The 17,345-nt window shown below is 41.6% G+C and overlaps 1 protein-coding gene across 1 annotated transcript in view; it reads left to right on the plus strand.

The window, feature by feature from the left end:
- The window catches only part of snapc1a (small nuclear RNA activating complex, polypeptide 1a), a 37,040-nt gene extending 20,655 nt beyond the window's left edge, over positions 1-16,385 (plus strand). Inside the window, exons 6-11 of the mRNA XM_014144677.3 lie at positions 1,830-1,973; positions 2,155-2,211; positions 2,515-2,577; positions 3,473-3,614; positions 14,494-14,553; positions 16,132-16,385. Coding sequence (XP_014000152.1) covers positions 1,830-1,973; positions 2,155-2,211; positions 2,515-2,577; positions 3,473-3,614; positions 14,494-14,553; positions 16,132-16,169 — 504 coding nt within the window. The 3' untranslated portion in view covers positions 16,170-16,385. The remainder of the gene's footprint in view (positions 1-1,829; positions 1,974-2,154; positions 2,212-2,514; positions 2,578-3,472; positions 3,615-14,493; positions 14,554-16,131) is intronic.
- The last annotated feature ends 960 nt before the right edge of the window (positions 16,386-17,345 follow it).

Below are 17,345 nucleotides of genomic sequence, written 5' to 3' on the forward strand. Positions count from 1 at the left end.
AGGCTTTTTGAACATCAGTAGGCTATAATGCAGGCATGGGTGTGGGTCTAAAGCCTGTCTCATACCATCCAGTCAAAATGTGGTCGAGCTGTTTTGTGCATTATAGACTGAACAAAAATATAAACATGCAACAATTTTTGTTTTTTGTTCACCGAGTTCATAGAAGGAAATCAGTCAATTTAAATTAGGCTCTAATCGATGGGTTTTAAGATGCCTTAAAAAAAATGTAGGGGTGTGGATTAGAAAACCACTCAGTATCTGGTGTGTCCACCAATTTCGTCATACAGCATGACGCATCTCCTTTGCATAGAGTTGATCAGGCTGTTGATTGTGGCCTGTGGAATGTTGTCCCACTCCTCTACAATGGCTGTGTGAAGTTTCTGGATATTGGCGGGAACTGGAACAAGCTGTCCTGCTAGAAAAGGTTGGAGACCCCATCTACTGTAGTTGGAGAAAACATGGGGGACGTAATGCTGCTTTAAAAGTTGATAAAGTGTAATCCCATTTAGGAGAAAAGGGCATTCAAACATTTTTCTGCGATTTTTCACATTTGCGCTACATTAATCGTTGGGAAAAGAATACTTTAAACAAATTACCTAAATGGATTCTCTGATTCCCGTCATTAGGCAAACCATTAACAGTATTAGATTAGTTGTATATTAAAAATAACATTTCACATTGAACAGCTACAGTGCTGCTCTTTGTTTTTGCCCATTTAGTATCGTTCACACCCTCTTAAGCCTTAGCTCGACCATCTCTTACAGAATTCACATGCGACTGGCCAAGATTTCAACATTTAAAATACTTTATCAACATCAAGTGCTAAAGGATGCCTACAATTAGGAAAAAATTCAAACACAAAGGCTTGGGTAGAATAAACTACCTATGCCTACAGTACATTTGGAAATTACAGACCCCTTAGACTTTTTTCACATTGTTACGTTACAACCTTATTCTAAAATTGATGAAAAACATGTATTGAATCCATCTACACACAAACCCCATCTACACACAAACTTCCTTGACCAAGGCCCTTCTCCCCCGATTGCCCAGGCGGCCAGCTCTAGGAAGTGTCTTGGTGGTTCCAAACTTCTTCCATTTAAGAGTGATGGAGGCCACTGTATTCTTGGTGACCTTCAATTCTGGTACCCTACCCCAGATCTGTGCCTCGACACAATCCTGTCTTGGCGCTCTACAGACAATTCATTCCACCTCATGGCTTGGTCTTTGCTCTGACATGCACGGTCAACTGTGGGACCTTTTTATATAGACAGCTGTGTGCCTTTTCAAATAATGTCCAATCAATTGAATTTACCACAGGTGGACTCCAATCAAGTATTAGAAACGTCTCAAGGATGATTAATGGAAACAGGATGCACCTGAGCTCAATTTCAAGTATCATAGCGTCTAAATACCTATGTGAAGGTATTTAAAAAATAAATTTGCAAACATTTCTGAACCTGTTTTTGCTTCATCATTATGGGGTATTGGTTTTATTTGTAAATTTTTTTAAATGTAACCGGTATTTAACTAGGCAAGTCAGTTCAGAACAAATTCTTATTTACGATGACGGTGTATCGTAGATTGAGGGAGAACATTCTATTTAATCCTTTTAATGTAACAATGTGGGAAAAGTCAAGGTCTGAATACTTTCCGAATGCACTGTATGTTACTGCAAAACTTGTTGCAATGGTTTTACGTAGGTATTTAGTTTTATGTAACAGTTTGTCACGAGAAACTATTTTCACATTGAATGTCCCTCTGGATTAATTTAGCATATCTGACTGTTTTGTTGTCTGGCAAGTGTGTTTTGTTTGCATTGCACATAGGAGGTGGCTAACATTCAGGGTCACTATGAGCGGCTGAAGGCGTCTGTCTTGGAGAGGTCATCCATTGCGGTGACCCAACAGGACCTGCCGGCCCGCTTGCACAGCTGTGTGCTTGAGTTCCTCCACTGGCAGGACAGGCATGAGGTGAGCCTCTATTCTTATAGCGCAGCGAGAAAGCATATTTCAATGCAGCAGTGTTTAATTGTCACTTTTGCACTATAAACATTTTCGTTGGCAATTCATCAAATGTACATTTCTACTCTAAAGAAATATTTGAGCCCAGAAATTAGGTGTGATTTTAAACTAGGCTTTTTGTTGTGCTTAGAACCGTGGCGATGCAGACCACCTGGTTGATGCTGAGGAAAAAGCCCAGCAGGTCGAGGTAAGCTTTATCATAGTTAGCCTCTTTTTTTTTTTTTTTTTAACTGTAATGAAATAACGTTATGACTATTTGGGAACTTGACATAGACCGTTAAATGCTAGAAAGCCTTCTGCACAGCACTGCTTGTTTTGTTACTGTACTAACATTGCTAGAATATAGTACATTGACTAACAAACTAAAAAACCCTTTGGGAGTGTGCAATGGTTTTGTCAACACTGGTGAGTACCACAGTTGGCCAGATGGTGACATTGCAAGCATTGAAGGTCTTATCCTTTCCTGAATAAGCTCTCTTTTTTTGTCCAGTCTTCCAATAGGGCACAGCTTCTGGCATCCATCAAGACAAAATCATACGGGTCTCTTGCAGAGGTCTGCTGAACAAGTGATTTTTCACACTTAATTTCATGTGCCACTGTTAAGTGTTCAATGCATATCTGTCAAACTCCAGTCTTTGAGGGCAGCGTGTCTGCGGCCTTTCGCTCCTCCCTTGTACTTTATTAAGGTAATTGTTTAGTTAAGAACTCCGCTCACCTGGTTGTCTGGGTCTTAATTGGACATTAACTGAAAGAAAATCACAAACCAGCAGATATACATCCCTCCAGGAATTGAGTTTGACACTGCTTGTCCAATACATAGTTTATTTCATACACCACTTTATAATGGCTATGCATGTGTTTAAAGACATGTTTTGTTAATAGAAAATGATGGGCAACATTTTCCTCTTGCTAAAAGGCGCACAATGAGCAAAAAAATCTGAGCAATGACTTGTTTGGTATTTTCCGCTCACCTGTAGGTGTCTGTACAGATCTTGGCCATGTTCGACATCAAATAATGAACACCTTGAAAAACATCAGAAGCAGGCATTTCTATTGTTTATCCCCATAATGCACCACACATTGAATGTCGTTGATCACTGCTGGAGAACCAACTTAAATATATCTGATCAAAGGTGCCCCTTGCCAACTTTCCCACAACAGAGGTGAAGCTACCGGAAGGTGTATTGGGGAGTAGGCTAATTAGCCTTTGTTCATGAATTTAGTGATTGGCATGGCAATGCTTACAAAACTGGGACTGTGGCTTTTGCTAATGGAGTTAAGGACAAGGAAAATGTTGCCCTACATGTGGTATATTTTTGCTTGTCTGCATCACATGCATCTGGTTTATCAATTTGTAATTTATTGCATTACTGGCTAGTGGATATACTCAGTGTCCTATTCAATGGAATACTTTTGAACTGATTGATCATTTTTATGTTTATCCACAGGCCTCGAAGTCACGGCGGCATCGCCAGGTGGAGATGGACACATCCTTTTCTGGAACAGGCTACATTAAAGAGGCTCCCAAATACCACAAAAGTAGGGCTCCATCACTCAGGGCCCGAACCTACAAGAACCTCTGTGGGGAAGGTCAGTGTACGTCTTGTTTGATGAGAACTCTGTTTTTTGGGGGGGGTGAGATGTTTGGGGGAATTTCTCAAAAGTCAACAGTGATGTGGATAAACTTTTAAAGCTAACCACAAAGCAAGAGAACACCTTCAGGCCTGTCAGACTGAGGTTCTGTTATGGCTGCACCACTAACAGGCAGCTAGACAAGTGGTCACACCAGGATGGATTCCGCTTAGTCTATTTTAATTCCACGTGCATGAATTACTCTTAAGGGCATGTTCAGACTCATAGGCACCTGAACCATGGGGTAAACTTGGCATCTGCCACAACACTTATTTAACCTTTTATTTAACCTTTTATTTAACTAGGCAAGTCAGTTAAGAACAAATTCTTATTTACAATGACGGCCTAACCCGGACGACGCTGGGCCTTTTTGAGTGCCGACCTATGGGATTCCCAATCACGGCCGTTGTGATACATGGAATCGAACCAGGGTCTGTAGTAACGCCTCTAGCACTGAGATGCAGTGCCTTAGACTGCTGCGCCACTCGGGAGCCCCAAATCATTGCACCGTGATTAATTATTTTGTTTCTTGAGCGGGTTAATAATGTTCTGAGCTAGGAATACAGTAATCTATCTTTGAAAATAAGCTACAATATAATTAAGCAATAAGGCCTAGTTGTATGGTGTATATGGCCATCCAAGTGTACAAAACATTAGAAACACCTTCCTAATATTGAATTGCATCCACCTTTGTCCTCAGATCAGCCTCAATTTGTCGGGGCATGGCCTCTTTACTTTACTGACTTTATTGTCCCATGGGGAAATTGTTGCAGTGTCATGTACACGTTTAAAGTGTCGTTTAAATACAAAACAGATTGACAATACAACTTTCATAAGTTACATACCAATAAAAAGAGACTAGCCTGCTGGCCTTACTGGGTCGTTAGGAGGGATATCACACCTGGTACAAATTGTCTAGTTGTGTTTTTCCTGCCGAGGGGTGCACTATATCTGCACCCAGAGGGGAGTAGTTCAAAGTCTGGGTACAGGGGGTGGCTTGGGTCTAAAATGATTTGAGCCTTGTGAAGGGCTCTGACCATAAAGATCTCACACATGCCTTTCTGTTTGACTCCAAGTACCTTGTTGCTGTGGTGATAATCCTTCTCAGCATATTTCTCTGGCTGACAGTGGCATTGCCAAACCAACAAATAATACAAAAAGTTAAAATGCTCTCAATGAAAGATTTCTAAAACAGAGTTAGTGTAGTACAGTGACTGTCTTTGTAGATCAGGTCTGTACATTTACTCCACTGAAGGTTATTGTCCAAGAGGACACCCAGATATTTGTTTTCTTCTACAATCTCTATGTTCTGACCACTGATAGATGTTGCAGAGGTAGGTGTTGTACACTTCCTGAAGTCTATGCACATCTCTTTGGTCTTGAGGACCAAGTGTGATTTGTCACACCACTCTACAAAGTCATTTAGGACCGGGCCATGGTGTTCCTCGTCATGCAACAGGCTGATCAAGGCAGTGTCATCAGCGAACTTAACGAGGTGTCTGACAGGATGGGAACTAGTACAACTATTGGTGTACAGGAGTGGGGACAAAACACATCCCTGAGGAGAGCCTGTGTTGGTGGTGTGTGTCTGACATGTGGGGACCTACTTTGACCCGCTGTGGCTCATGAAGTCCAACAGCCACATAACCAGACCTCCATCAAAGTAGAAGTCCCTTAGGAGTCTCTGTGCCAGAATGTAAGGCTGGATTGTGTGTAAGGCAGAAGAAAAGCCAACAGAACCCTGACATGGGATTTGGCACCTTCTAGATGTCTATAGACCATGTTGAGAGTAAGAATTGATCATTAACTCCTCTGCTGGCAAAGTCTTGAGAAGAAAACATTAGCAATGTTCTGGCCCTCATGTCTCCCTACGTCAGCATAGTTTTTTTCCCTTGCCTATGTGGGGGCTCTAGCCATGGATTTAATCTGTTGAGTTTCCTGAGGAGAGGGTCCTCTCCACCCTTTGTTTATATGCCTCCTTGTCCACCAGTATCTGTCTTTTGAGCTCACGTTGTACATCTCTTAAAGCCTGTCTATTACCCTCAGTATAAATTGTCCTGGGTGGCGCGAACGAAGGATCCGCTTCAGGGAAGTCATTTTCCTGGTCGTAGTGCTGGTAAGTTGACGCTGCTCTGATATCCAATAGTTCTTCCTGGCTGTATGTAACACAAGATTTTCTGGGCTAACAATGTAAGAAATAATGCATAAAAAAAACTAAATGGTGCAATGTTTCCTAAGGATTAGAAGCAAAGCAGCCGTCTGTTTGTGCCATTTTCCTATTTGTGTTGTAGAATAATAGTGAAGACATCAAAACTAAGATTTTTATTTAACTAGGCAAGTCAGTTAAGAACAAATTCTTATTTACAATGGCGGCCTAGGAACAGTGGTTTTATAACTACCTTGTCAGTTCGGGGATTCGATCTAGCAACTTTTGGGTTACTGGCCCGACGCTCTAACCACTAGGCTACCTGCTGCCCAAAATAACACACATGGAATCATGTAGTAACTAAAAAAGTGTTAAACAAATCAAAATATATTTGACATTCTTCAAAGTAGCCAACCTTTGCCTTGACGACTTCGCACACTCTTGGCATTCTCTCAACCAGCTTCATGAGTAATGCTTTAACAACAGTCTTGAAGGAGCTCCCACACACATGCTGAGCACTTGTTGGCTGCTTTTCATTGACTCTGTTTGGGATGAGTTGGGCCGCATTCTCAATTGGGTTGAGATCGGGTGATTGTGGAGGCCAGGTCATCTGATGCAGCATTCCATCACTCTCCTTTTTGGTCAAATAGCCCTTACACAGCTTGGAGGTGTGTTTTGGGTCATTGTCCTGTGGAAAAACAAATGATTGTCCCACTAAGTATAAACCCGATGGAATGGCATACCGCTGCAGAATGCTTTGGTAGCCATGCTGGTTAAGTGTGCCTTGAATTATAAATGAATCACCAACCGTGTCACCAGCAAAGCACCCCCACACCATCGCACTTCCTCCTCCGTGCTTCACGGTGGGAACCACACATGCGGAGATCATCTGTTCACCCACTCTGCGTCTTACAAAGATACAGCGGTTGGAATCAAAAATCTCCAATTTGGACTCATCAGACCAAAGGACAGATTTCCACCAGTCGAATGTCCATTGCTCGTGTTTCTTGGCCCAAGCAAGTCTCTTTTTATTAGTGTCGTGTTTTCTTTGCAGCAATTCGTCAATGAAGGCCTGGTTCATGCAGTCTCCTGAACAGTTGATGTCTGTTACTTGAACTCGGTGAAGCATTTATTTGGGCTGCAATTTCTGAGGCTGGTAACTCTAATGAACTTATCCTCTGCAGCAGAGGTAACTCTGGGTCTTCCTTTCCTGTGGTGGTCCTTATGAGAGCTAGTTTCATCATAGCGCTTGATGGTTTTTGGGACTGCACATAAAGAAATGTTCCAAGTTCTTAAAATGTTTGGCATTGACTGACCATGTCTTTATAGTTATGATGGACTGTCAATTCTCTTTGCTGATTTGAGCTGTTCTTGCCATAATATGGACTTGGTCTTTTAGATAGGGCTATCTTCTGTATACCACCCCTACCTTGTCACAAGACAACTGATTGGCTCAAACACATTGAGAAGGAAAGAAATTCCACAAAATAACTTTCAACAAAGCACACCTGTTAATTGAAATGCAGTCCAAGTGACTACCTCATGAAGCTGGTTGAGAGAATGCCAAGATTGTGCAAAGCTGTCATCAAGGCAAAGGGTGGCTACTTTGAAAAATCTTATATATATACACACACACACACACACACACACACACACACACTACTTTTGGGTTACTTTATGATTCCATATGTTATTTCATAGTTATGTCTTCTATTATTCTAAAATATAGAAAATAGTAAAAAATAAAGAAAAACCCTTGAATGAGTGGGTGTTTCCAAACTTTCGACTGGTACTGTAATATTGTGCAGTTGAGGAACAAAAGGAAAATAATTCTGCTTTGAAAGTTGACTAACTTGTTACCTCACTTTTGAGAAAATGCCCCTTCAATGTTTTGGTGCACCATTCAGCATCGTTCACACCCTCTTAAGCTTTAGCCCCACCCAGCTCTTTAAGGATTCACATGTACTAAACAACCAAAGATTTCAAGACTTAAGGCTGGTTTATATTAATGGTTTGTTTTGTAAATTCATTCTGGATTGCCAGAGTTCGCTTAGAGTGTGCTCTGGGCATTTGTAAACTCAGAGCGTTGTCAGATTGTCCGTTCGTAAATAAACACCGTTTTTCTCTCTGAGCTTTCAGAGAGCACACTGGATGCTCTGACCGAGGAGTAGGGTTGATCTGAGCGTTCTGAACTAACTGCTGTCAAGCACCCAAGCTTATGCTGGTTAGCTTGCTAGCTATTTCCAGACACAAATGAGAGAACTCACCATTTTACTCACCCTAGCACTTAGGCTGTTTTTGTTATCTAGAGTGTTGGTGACCTTTAAATTGTTGCCAGCAGCACAGTTATTACGCTTTTTTTCCAACATTTACTGACACCGCTCAACACTTGAATATGGCCGTCCGCAAATTTGTCAGTTATTCTGCGCTCTGGCACACTCAGACGACAGTGCTTTAAAATCGGAGTAGATAGCCAGAGTGAATTTGCCAGCTACGTCTATCGACAGTTGTCGCAGTGACATCAACATTTTAGTGAAATGGTTACTTGCATAGTGGAGTTTTTGTTTGGACATGTAGCTAGCTGAACAATTAACCATAATATCAACTCATAACGTTACTACCCTGCATGATTCTGCAGGTAATTAACCAACCAAGTTCAATGCTAGCTAACCTTAGGCTATAACAAGCAATACAAATAATATTACTACACAGATCTACGTCTAACTTTAGCTTGCTAGCTAACCGTACACTAACTTGAAACAAAATACTTTCTGACAATTTATAAACGTGTAATATCTGAAAATGTAGCTAGCTAGACCATCTTATACATGGATGGACGGTTCTCCCTTTGTCACGGATGCCATGGTTGCCCTTAGTTTGAAGATGTAATCCAGAGTTTTATACAACAGCCTTCTGTGTGTTTTCGACTCCCTCTGCATATTTGCAATCAAACACCAGAATCTCCTGAGCTATCATACTGCAGTTCCACCGGAGAGCAATACTTTTGCAGTTCTATTATGTGATATCGCAAAAAAAAAGAAGCTGCGTTACAGTATTACCTACATATACTGACCAGAGTGCTACATGTCAGACCAATCAAAACTCCTTTCTCGGCATGTCCAGTCCACTCAATATCTCAGCCAATCATGGCTAGCAGGAAGGTTGCTGTCTTTTTCTGTGGCTAAACCAACTAGGCTCGTAATTTAACAATTCTATTCACATTTACAGATGGAATACAAGTTATGTTATTAAGGCACATGAGTTCACATTCTCCAGAGCATTTCTGCCCAAAAAAACTGCTTAAAATCAGCAAAAAAATAAACATCCTCTCAGTCAACTGCGTTTTATTTTCAGCAAACTTAACATGTATGAACATGATTCAACAACTGAGACATAAACTGAACACGTTCCACAGACATGTGACTTACAGAAATTGAATAATATGTCCCTGAACAAAGGGGGGATCAAAATCTAAAATAACAGTCAGTGTGTGGCCATCAGCTGCATTAAGTACTGCAGTGCATCTCCTCATGGACTGCACCAGATTTGCCAGTTCTTGCTGTGAGATGTTACCCTACTCTTCCACCAAGGCACCTGCAAGTTCCCGGACATTTCTGGGGGGAATGGCCCTAGCCCTCACCCTCCGATCCAACAGATCCCAGACGGGCTCAATGGGATTGAGATCCGTGCTCTTCGCTGGCCATGGCAGAACACTGACATTACTGTCTTGCAGGAAATCACACACAGAACGAGCAATATGGCTGGTGGCATTGTCATGGAGGCTCATGTCAGGATGAGCCTGCAGGAAGGGAACCACATGAGGGAGGAGGATGTCTTCCCTGTAACGCACAGCGTTGATATTGCCTGCAATGACGACAAGCTCAGTCTGATGATGCTGTGACACACCGCCCCAGAACACGACGGACCCTCCCCCTCCAAATCGATCCCGCTCCAGTGTACAGGCCTTGGTGTAACGCTCATTCCTTCGACGATAAACGTGAATCCGACCATCACCCCTGGTGAGACAAAACCGCAACTCGTCAGTGAAGAGCACTTTTGCCAGTCCTGTCTGGTCCAGCGACGGTGGGTTTGTGATATCTGGTGAGGACCTGCCTTACAACAGGCCTACAAGCCCTCAGTCCAGCCTCTCTCAGCCTATTGCGGACAGTCTGAGCACTGATGGATGGATTGTGCGTTCCTGGTGTAACTGCAGTTGTTGCCATCCTGTACCTGTCCCGCAGGTGTGAAGTTCGGATGTACCTATCCTGTGCAGGTGTCGTTACACGTGGTCTGCCACTGCGAGGACGATCAGCTTTCCATCCTGTCTCCCTGTAGTGCTGTCTTAGGCGTCTCACAGTACGGACATTGCAATTTATTGCCCTGGCCACATCTGCAGTCCTCATGCCTCTTTGCAGCATGCCTAAGGCACGTTCACACGGATGAGCAGGGACCCTGAGTATCTTTCTTTTGGTATTTATCGGAATCAGTAGAATGGCCTCTTTAGTGTCTTAAGTTTTCTTAACTATGACCTTAATTGCCGACTGTCTGTAAGCTGTTGGTGTCTTAACGACTTTTCCACAAGTGCATGTTCATTAATTGTTTATGGTTCATTGAACAATCATGGGAAACCGTGTTTAAACCCTTTACAATGAAGATCTGAAGTATTTGGATTTTTACGAATTATCTTTGAAAGACCAGCGCCTGAAAAAGGGATGTTTCTAGTACGGAATTGATTCGGGAGAATGTTTTGTGCCTGTTTGAAGAGAAAGTGTACTCTTTTAGGGTCATGAGCTCGCCAGGCGTCAATGAGGTTGTAATCAGATAGTATATGTTGGAGAGCCTTGGTTGCCTGTGAATTGTTGGTCTTATTAGATTTGTCCTGAATGGCATTCATGTCTGTCCCAATAACCAGTTCAGTTAATTCTAACAATTATGCTGTTCAGAGGATCATTATGAATTTGGAGCATACTCATTAATAAAGGCAACTTTTATTTCCATTATGGGTACATTTAAGGAAAGTGATTATGCAATCTTGGTCTTTGCCTTTACCAAGGATAGTGAATTTATGTATCATTGTGATTCCACGTTTTAGTTTTGTTTGTACAAATGATTCTCTATTCGGTCTCTTTTGGAGCAGGTGTGTTTCTTGCTAGAATGTCAAGACTGCTTGAACACTTGATAGGAATATTAAGGCCTTTGAAATTCCAGAAGAGAATAGCTAGTGTTGCCATTGTTTTTCTAAAATGTAAGTAGTAGCAGCAGTAGCTTCTTTTGGTTAGGGAGTGACCAATGGGTGGGTTTCCCTGTGGGTCCTGCTTTTTATTTTACATCCATGGGCTTATCAACCCCAAAGGATACTAAACAAAATAAGTAACCAATTCAGACCTTTGCCAACTTAATTGTAGACTTCATGAGTAAGGGTGGGTAATGATGAAAATAAAATAACTTAGATATGACATATGAAAGCTTAATCCCTTAACATTTTTTAAAAAGTATAGCAGTAGGATCCATATATTGTTCATTAATTGACATGGTGTCATCACCTGTGTAAATGTTCTGGAACATACATTTACATTTTAGTCATTTAGCAGACGCTCTTATCCAGAGCGACATACAGTAGTGAATGCATATATTTCATGGTTTTTTTCCCCCTGTACTGGTCCCCCGTGGGAAACAAACCCACAACCCTGGCGTTGCAAACACCATGCTCTACCAACAGAGCACACGGGTGTTATGTATGGTACGACGTGCTGTACGTCATACTGTACGTTATGGTTTACGACAGTGTGCTGCTTTACGGACTAATGGGTTGTCAGGGTGAGTGGCACATGTCATTAAACGACAGTGAAACTGTGCAGATGTGCGTTCTTCTACAGCTAGGCTAGATATAACGGGACCGTACATGGGCAATATAATTACAACAAGTTCAATGCTCAGCAATAATAGTAATATTGTTCTTTGTACCCAAACATGAGGGGTGTGCTCCTTTTTCTTATGCTGAGGGCAGCATCATAGCAATAGGCTATGCTGCATGGATAGCATACCTGAATGAGCCAGTCATGGGGTTCCATCTGTCAGCTTGTCCATTTGTGTATTGGGTTTTATGTACTTCTCAATGAAGTCCTTTGGCAGTGCAAATAGTGTGTTGTGTTCTGGAAAATGAATGAGTTTAGCTGGGTGGATGGAGCTGCATCTCGTAGCTGTAATCTCCCCTCGTTGTAGGTCTCCCTCGGTTTTAGCAGTTTGTCACTCAGGTGTAGGTAGATGCTGATCCTCTTCCCTGCATAGGTCAGACCCCCGGATTCCGCTGCAGGGTGAACAATTCGCCGCTTGACTTCGACGCTGTGGATCCATACAATCATACAGCGAGAGCTGTTGCGGAGTTGATCCGTGTGGTGCACAATGTTAATGAGTGGCATGGGACCCAGCTCATAGAAAAGATTGCTCAGGAAGGAAGTTGTGTTGCCCGCTTCCACTAGTTTCAAGTCCTGTGACCCGCACATTCAATTTACGATTCCATTTTCTCTTTCAGGAGTTTGATTATCCCTTCTGACTTAGCTGGCGCTGTTTCTAGGTCATGGAGTCTTCTCCAGATTTCCCACTTTGGTTGAATATGTATCTATTTTAGCAGTGCACACTACCATTTGATTTCAGTTAAAGGTTTTAATTGTGAGTCGAGGGCAGAGGTAATCTCCTCACAAACACTCTCGTATACTAGTGTCTGCTATTTCTGTTGCCTGGTATTGAGAGCCGCCATGTTCCCACAGTTGAATTGTGGATGGACAAATTCTTGCTGCTGCGGCGTAATAGACCTGGTAGTTGTTTCTTGTCACACAATGCATGTCCCCACACCTTAATATGATAGTTAATATTGAAAAGTTTTAGGAAATAAGTCAGTCAATTCATAGTAATTTGCCAAAGAAAGCCACAAAGGCCATGTGTTTCAGTGTATGCCAGCTGACTTTTGAGGGATAGATGAATGTGTACTGTGTTGATGCATTTTACCTGTCTGTCCAGGCTTTTAAGTCACTTGATTGTGTCGTGTCTTTGGCTATGCCGGATTAAGTGATATGACATGCTAACCTATAAAATCCTTTCTCTGTAATTAATATTACCTGATTAAGCTAATCATGTAAATGTAATTAACTAGAAAGTCGGGGCACCACGGAAGAACGTTTATAGAGCCGTTATCTTCCGAATAAACTCTTAAAATACTTAGTAATCTTTTACATCGATAGCAGTCAATATTAACCCTTATCTTATTTTCAGTCTCATAATGAAAGTTGTAAATTCTTGGCTATCTTCATGAACCCTGGCTAACAAGTTGAATCAGTAATACAAAATTGGGTTTAATTATTTATTTACTAAATACCTAAACTAATCACACAGAATTACAAATACACCGAATACAAATGATGTCATACATGATGGCTGGTTACACAAAGGAAAGGGGGTTGGGCTTGAATGAAAGAGCGGGAAGACTTAGGAACAAAGAAACAGCAGCTATGCTATCGTAAATACATTATCTTATGCATTCTAAATTACTGCCCATTTGGAAAAGGAAAATGCAATAAATATTTACTCTGAGCTGCACTTCGGTAGATTGGTTGTAGATGCTGGCCGGGTTGGCCAACAGATCTTCCTGTCCTCGGGAAGAATGTCTCTGGTGGTAAATTAGATACGTGGTGGTATCTTCGTCTGGTTGTTAGACTGGATCCGTCGTCCGTCCTTTCCTAGCCCACGTCTACAGCGGCCGCTGCTAACTCAACGGCTAGGAAGTATCACTTCTGTAGTGAATAAGCTCAAAGTTCATACCATTCGCCACCAAAGCTCACGCCGAGGTTGGCTTAGTTCTGTACTTGACATGTGTGTCCTTCTGTCGAGGCTGCAGACCTCACGTACTGGAACATGTGGTTATCTTTTCGTCAAAGGCTGTGGGAAGGATGTGTTTCATCGTTTATAACCCCTGTCTCTTCACAGGGGTGGGCCACTGATCAAGCAGGGCACTTTCCTTATGAAAACCCAATTCTCTCATTTGGAAGCTAAAATTACATTTAATCTCCTAACAAACAATTTCAATATCAAACATTTCAATTGCATAACAATTCCATGTTACTCTGATAACTAGAGGGTGTATACTTTCTCAGGTACAGTTTATGTAGTCCTGTCATCAGTCATAATGTCTCAGATGACAACCCAACTGACATCCATACTCATTACGTTCCCAAGCATATTTCCAACTGGTTTTATTACTAAAATATGGTTCCTTTTCCCCATTTGTTTGATGTTCCCAGACTCTCTATATTTATCACAGGCTATTCAAGTCCTTCAGTAGGGTCAGAAAGATAGGGGAAGGGAGAAAGGTATTTATGGGGGGTCATAAACCTTACCCACAGGCCAACGTCATGACAGTTGATACCAGATGAGGCTGGTAGGAAGAGCTATTGGAGGACGGGCTCATAGTAATGGCTATAATGGAATACATGGAGTCAAGTGGTTTCCCATATGTTTGATACGGTTCCATTCCACCCATTACGATGAGCCCGTCCTCCTATAGCGCCTCCAACCAGCCTCCTCTGATATTTATTCATATTTACCTCAAGCCAAGTTATGCTCTTTATTTCACTGATTAACTCCGGTCATCACCAACCTTACAATAGCTTTTTGTTCTGCTGTGTCCCTTTCCATTAGGGGATGAACAGAAGATCCAATATTGGCTCCTTAGTGCTGCAGAGGAGGACAAGACTGCATGTAAGAACAGGCCAATGCCACTTACCAGTGTGAATAGAGGATTATTTAAATGCAGATCCATACAAAAAAACACTTGTAGTCCATTTATTGTGTTCTTCAAAGTAGTTCCCTCCCACACAATTACCTGACAGCCAAGTGGGGGGGGGGGGGGGCAGGAAACAACTAAGTGTAAGTCTGGATTTACACTTAACCAAGCGTTCTCCTTAGCAATATGTCATTGATGCTTGTGTAAAGTTTATAAATTCTGGCATGCGTCAAAATATCACGATTCACATGTCAGACTATTTTTTTTTAAAATACATTTTTAGGTTGTGTATTGAAAATGAAAGTTTGAGCTCCACAGTATGGCAGGGTCAATGACATCCAATTAATAGCACTAGTGATCTCCCCAAAAAAAGGGAAAAAAACACTGACAGAATTTGTCTTAGGTGTAAAAATACTGCTACGAGGGACAAATGCGGTGTGTTTTGGAATATTTATTTCTCGCACAGAATAAAATAGGTTGACTTTTGTACTATGTGGGATAGTAGACTGACTTTTGCTGTTCGTTAGGCCTACTCATCTTGTTGGCTGACAAAGTAAATGTGGACTGTTCTTCCAATATCTTCAATATGCACCTTGGAATTAGATAAGGATGCGTGCAGTCCCGTCCCCGTGTCTGTCTTCACTTGTAGCCTGTGAGAAAGACCCGATCACTTTGATGGAGAGCTATGAGAGGTGATTCGGAGCGCGCAGCACTCGGGGAGAAGGGCCCGTGGATGCAAAAGGCATGGATTTTTTTTTTGGGGGGGGTGCATTACGGCCACACAAGGGATGCCACCATGAAATTCTAGGCATTGTCAAATTGTGACTGATGTAATGTGTACAGCCTGCACAAAAAAACAAAGCAGAGCTCATGCCTTTCAAGCAACTTTTTTCCAATCATCATTCGTGTCATATCATGCAGCCTTACAGTGTGTTAAAAATCAAAACATAAAGCCCAGCGTTTGTAGAACTAAAGTTAGATGAATTACTCTAAATTAAGCAAAAAGGAATTCCTATTTCTTTGTTAACCACTCAACACAGAATAGTCCATTGGTACACTCCCTCAAATAATTTGGAGAAAAAATCCTTTCCATTTTATTCTGCTTTGTTCAATTGTATTCTTCATACTATAAAATAATGCCACGTAATTCTAAGCAAATCCTGTCTGCTAAATTAACTAGTGTAGCCCACAGCCGTATGGCATAGCCAGATCAGGGCCTAACACATTTAAATGTAGATGTTCCAAAGGTCTGCATCACAGTGGCTTGTAGGCTATGCGTGGAAGCCAGGAGATGATAAAAGTATTTGTTAATTAACAGTCCATTACTGTGAGACCGACAGTTATTTGCTTGACAATCACCGGCTGACAAATACCTGAGCGCCACAGCCCTATCCCCAGCTGAGTCATACCAAAGACAACATTTTCTTTTTATATTGTTATGGTATATTCTCTCATTTGTGCATATAAATGGACCACAATGTAATGAAGACACTCAAACCTACGGTTTCCATTCTCCTAAATTGCTTTGACTCTCTCTTACATTTTTGTTTCAGTGAAAAGACCGAAGCGAAAACGCAGTTTCCGGTGGTGAAGAGAATGCAGAGGATTTGGGCAATAACTGCTGCACTTTTGGAGAGGCTGGTTTCAGACAAATGTAACACATTAGGAGAACACAATCTCCACATAATGAATATATTCATCAAGTTGTCTGAGGGCTTGAGCCCGTTAATTACTGTGCATATAACAGGAAATGTAATTAATAGCGCACACTTGTTTTTGTGTACAAATAAATGTGGCACCAAATTTGCATCATTCTCTGAATTTCCAAGCATGGATCGGTAATCCTTTGTCCTTCTGACAATAGTACTGTACTGGTTATGGCCCATCCTGTGGGGTTCCCTCGTCCACTTGTTTTTAGTCGGTCACCCTACCTGAAAAATACTTTTGAGCTAAGGTGGTGTTTTTACCCCAAGTTCCCCTACAATTGACCCATGTTACATTTAGCTCCACTCTCCCCTATCACTTATAGTGAATTGCAGCGCATTAAGGTCCTTAAGTCTATTGATGCAACTGTCAATCTAAGTAACATAATAAAAAATGTAAAAAAAATCCACCCTTCAGTTTAAGATGGAGATCTGTTTTTTTGCATTGGCTATGTGCCAATCCATCGCATCTGCCTATGTCGGCCTTACGCATCTGCGTTGAAAGGTGGCTGAGCTACAGCAGTGTTGGTCAGACCATGAGACATCCTGAAAATTAGTCTTCTCAAGAAAACCTCTCTGTAGCGTCCAAACGGTTTGGCCTACAACCCCTATAAGTGTCACGGGACTCGTGTTAATAGATGTTTAGAGGCAGTTTTGTGCCAACAAAGGGGTTAAATATGTCTAACAAATGTTTTTTAGCATTATTACGTCTCCAATATATAGGACAGACATTTCAAAACTGGAACCCTTACGATTTAATTTTGTATTTTTTTGTGTGCCATTTATCACCAATGTTATTCAATGCGTTTCTATGGGCTTTAGTAGTAAAGGTTAATTCAATATTTTTGATACCTGAAGGGGTCCTAAAATACAAAATCAAATGGCTAAATGATCCATGGTACGACCATCCACCAAAACAATTCCATATTGCTTTGTAGAACTAGCGTTAGTGCAATGACTTTAAGTCTATTAGTATCTACTACCATGCTAGCAGATACCATGGACTTCCAGTCATTGCACTAATGCTATTTAACATTGGCTCACAAAACTCCCTCAAACTTCCT

Source organism: Salmo salar, chromosome 15, assembly GCF_965601325.2.
Source record: "Salmo salar chromosome 15, fSalSal1, whole genome shotgun sequence".
Classification (NCBI taxonomy): domain Eukaryota; kingdom Metazoa; phylum Chordata; class Actinopteri; order Salmoniformes; family Salmonidae; genus Salmo; species Salmo salar.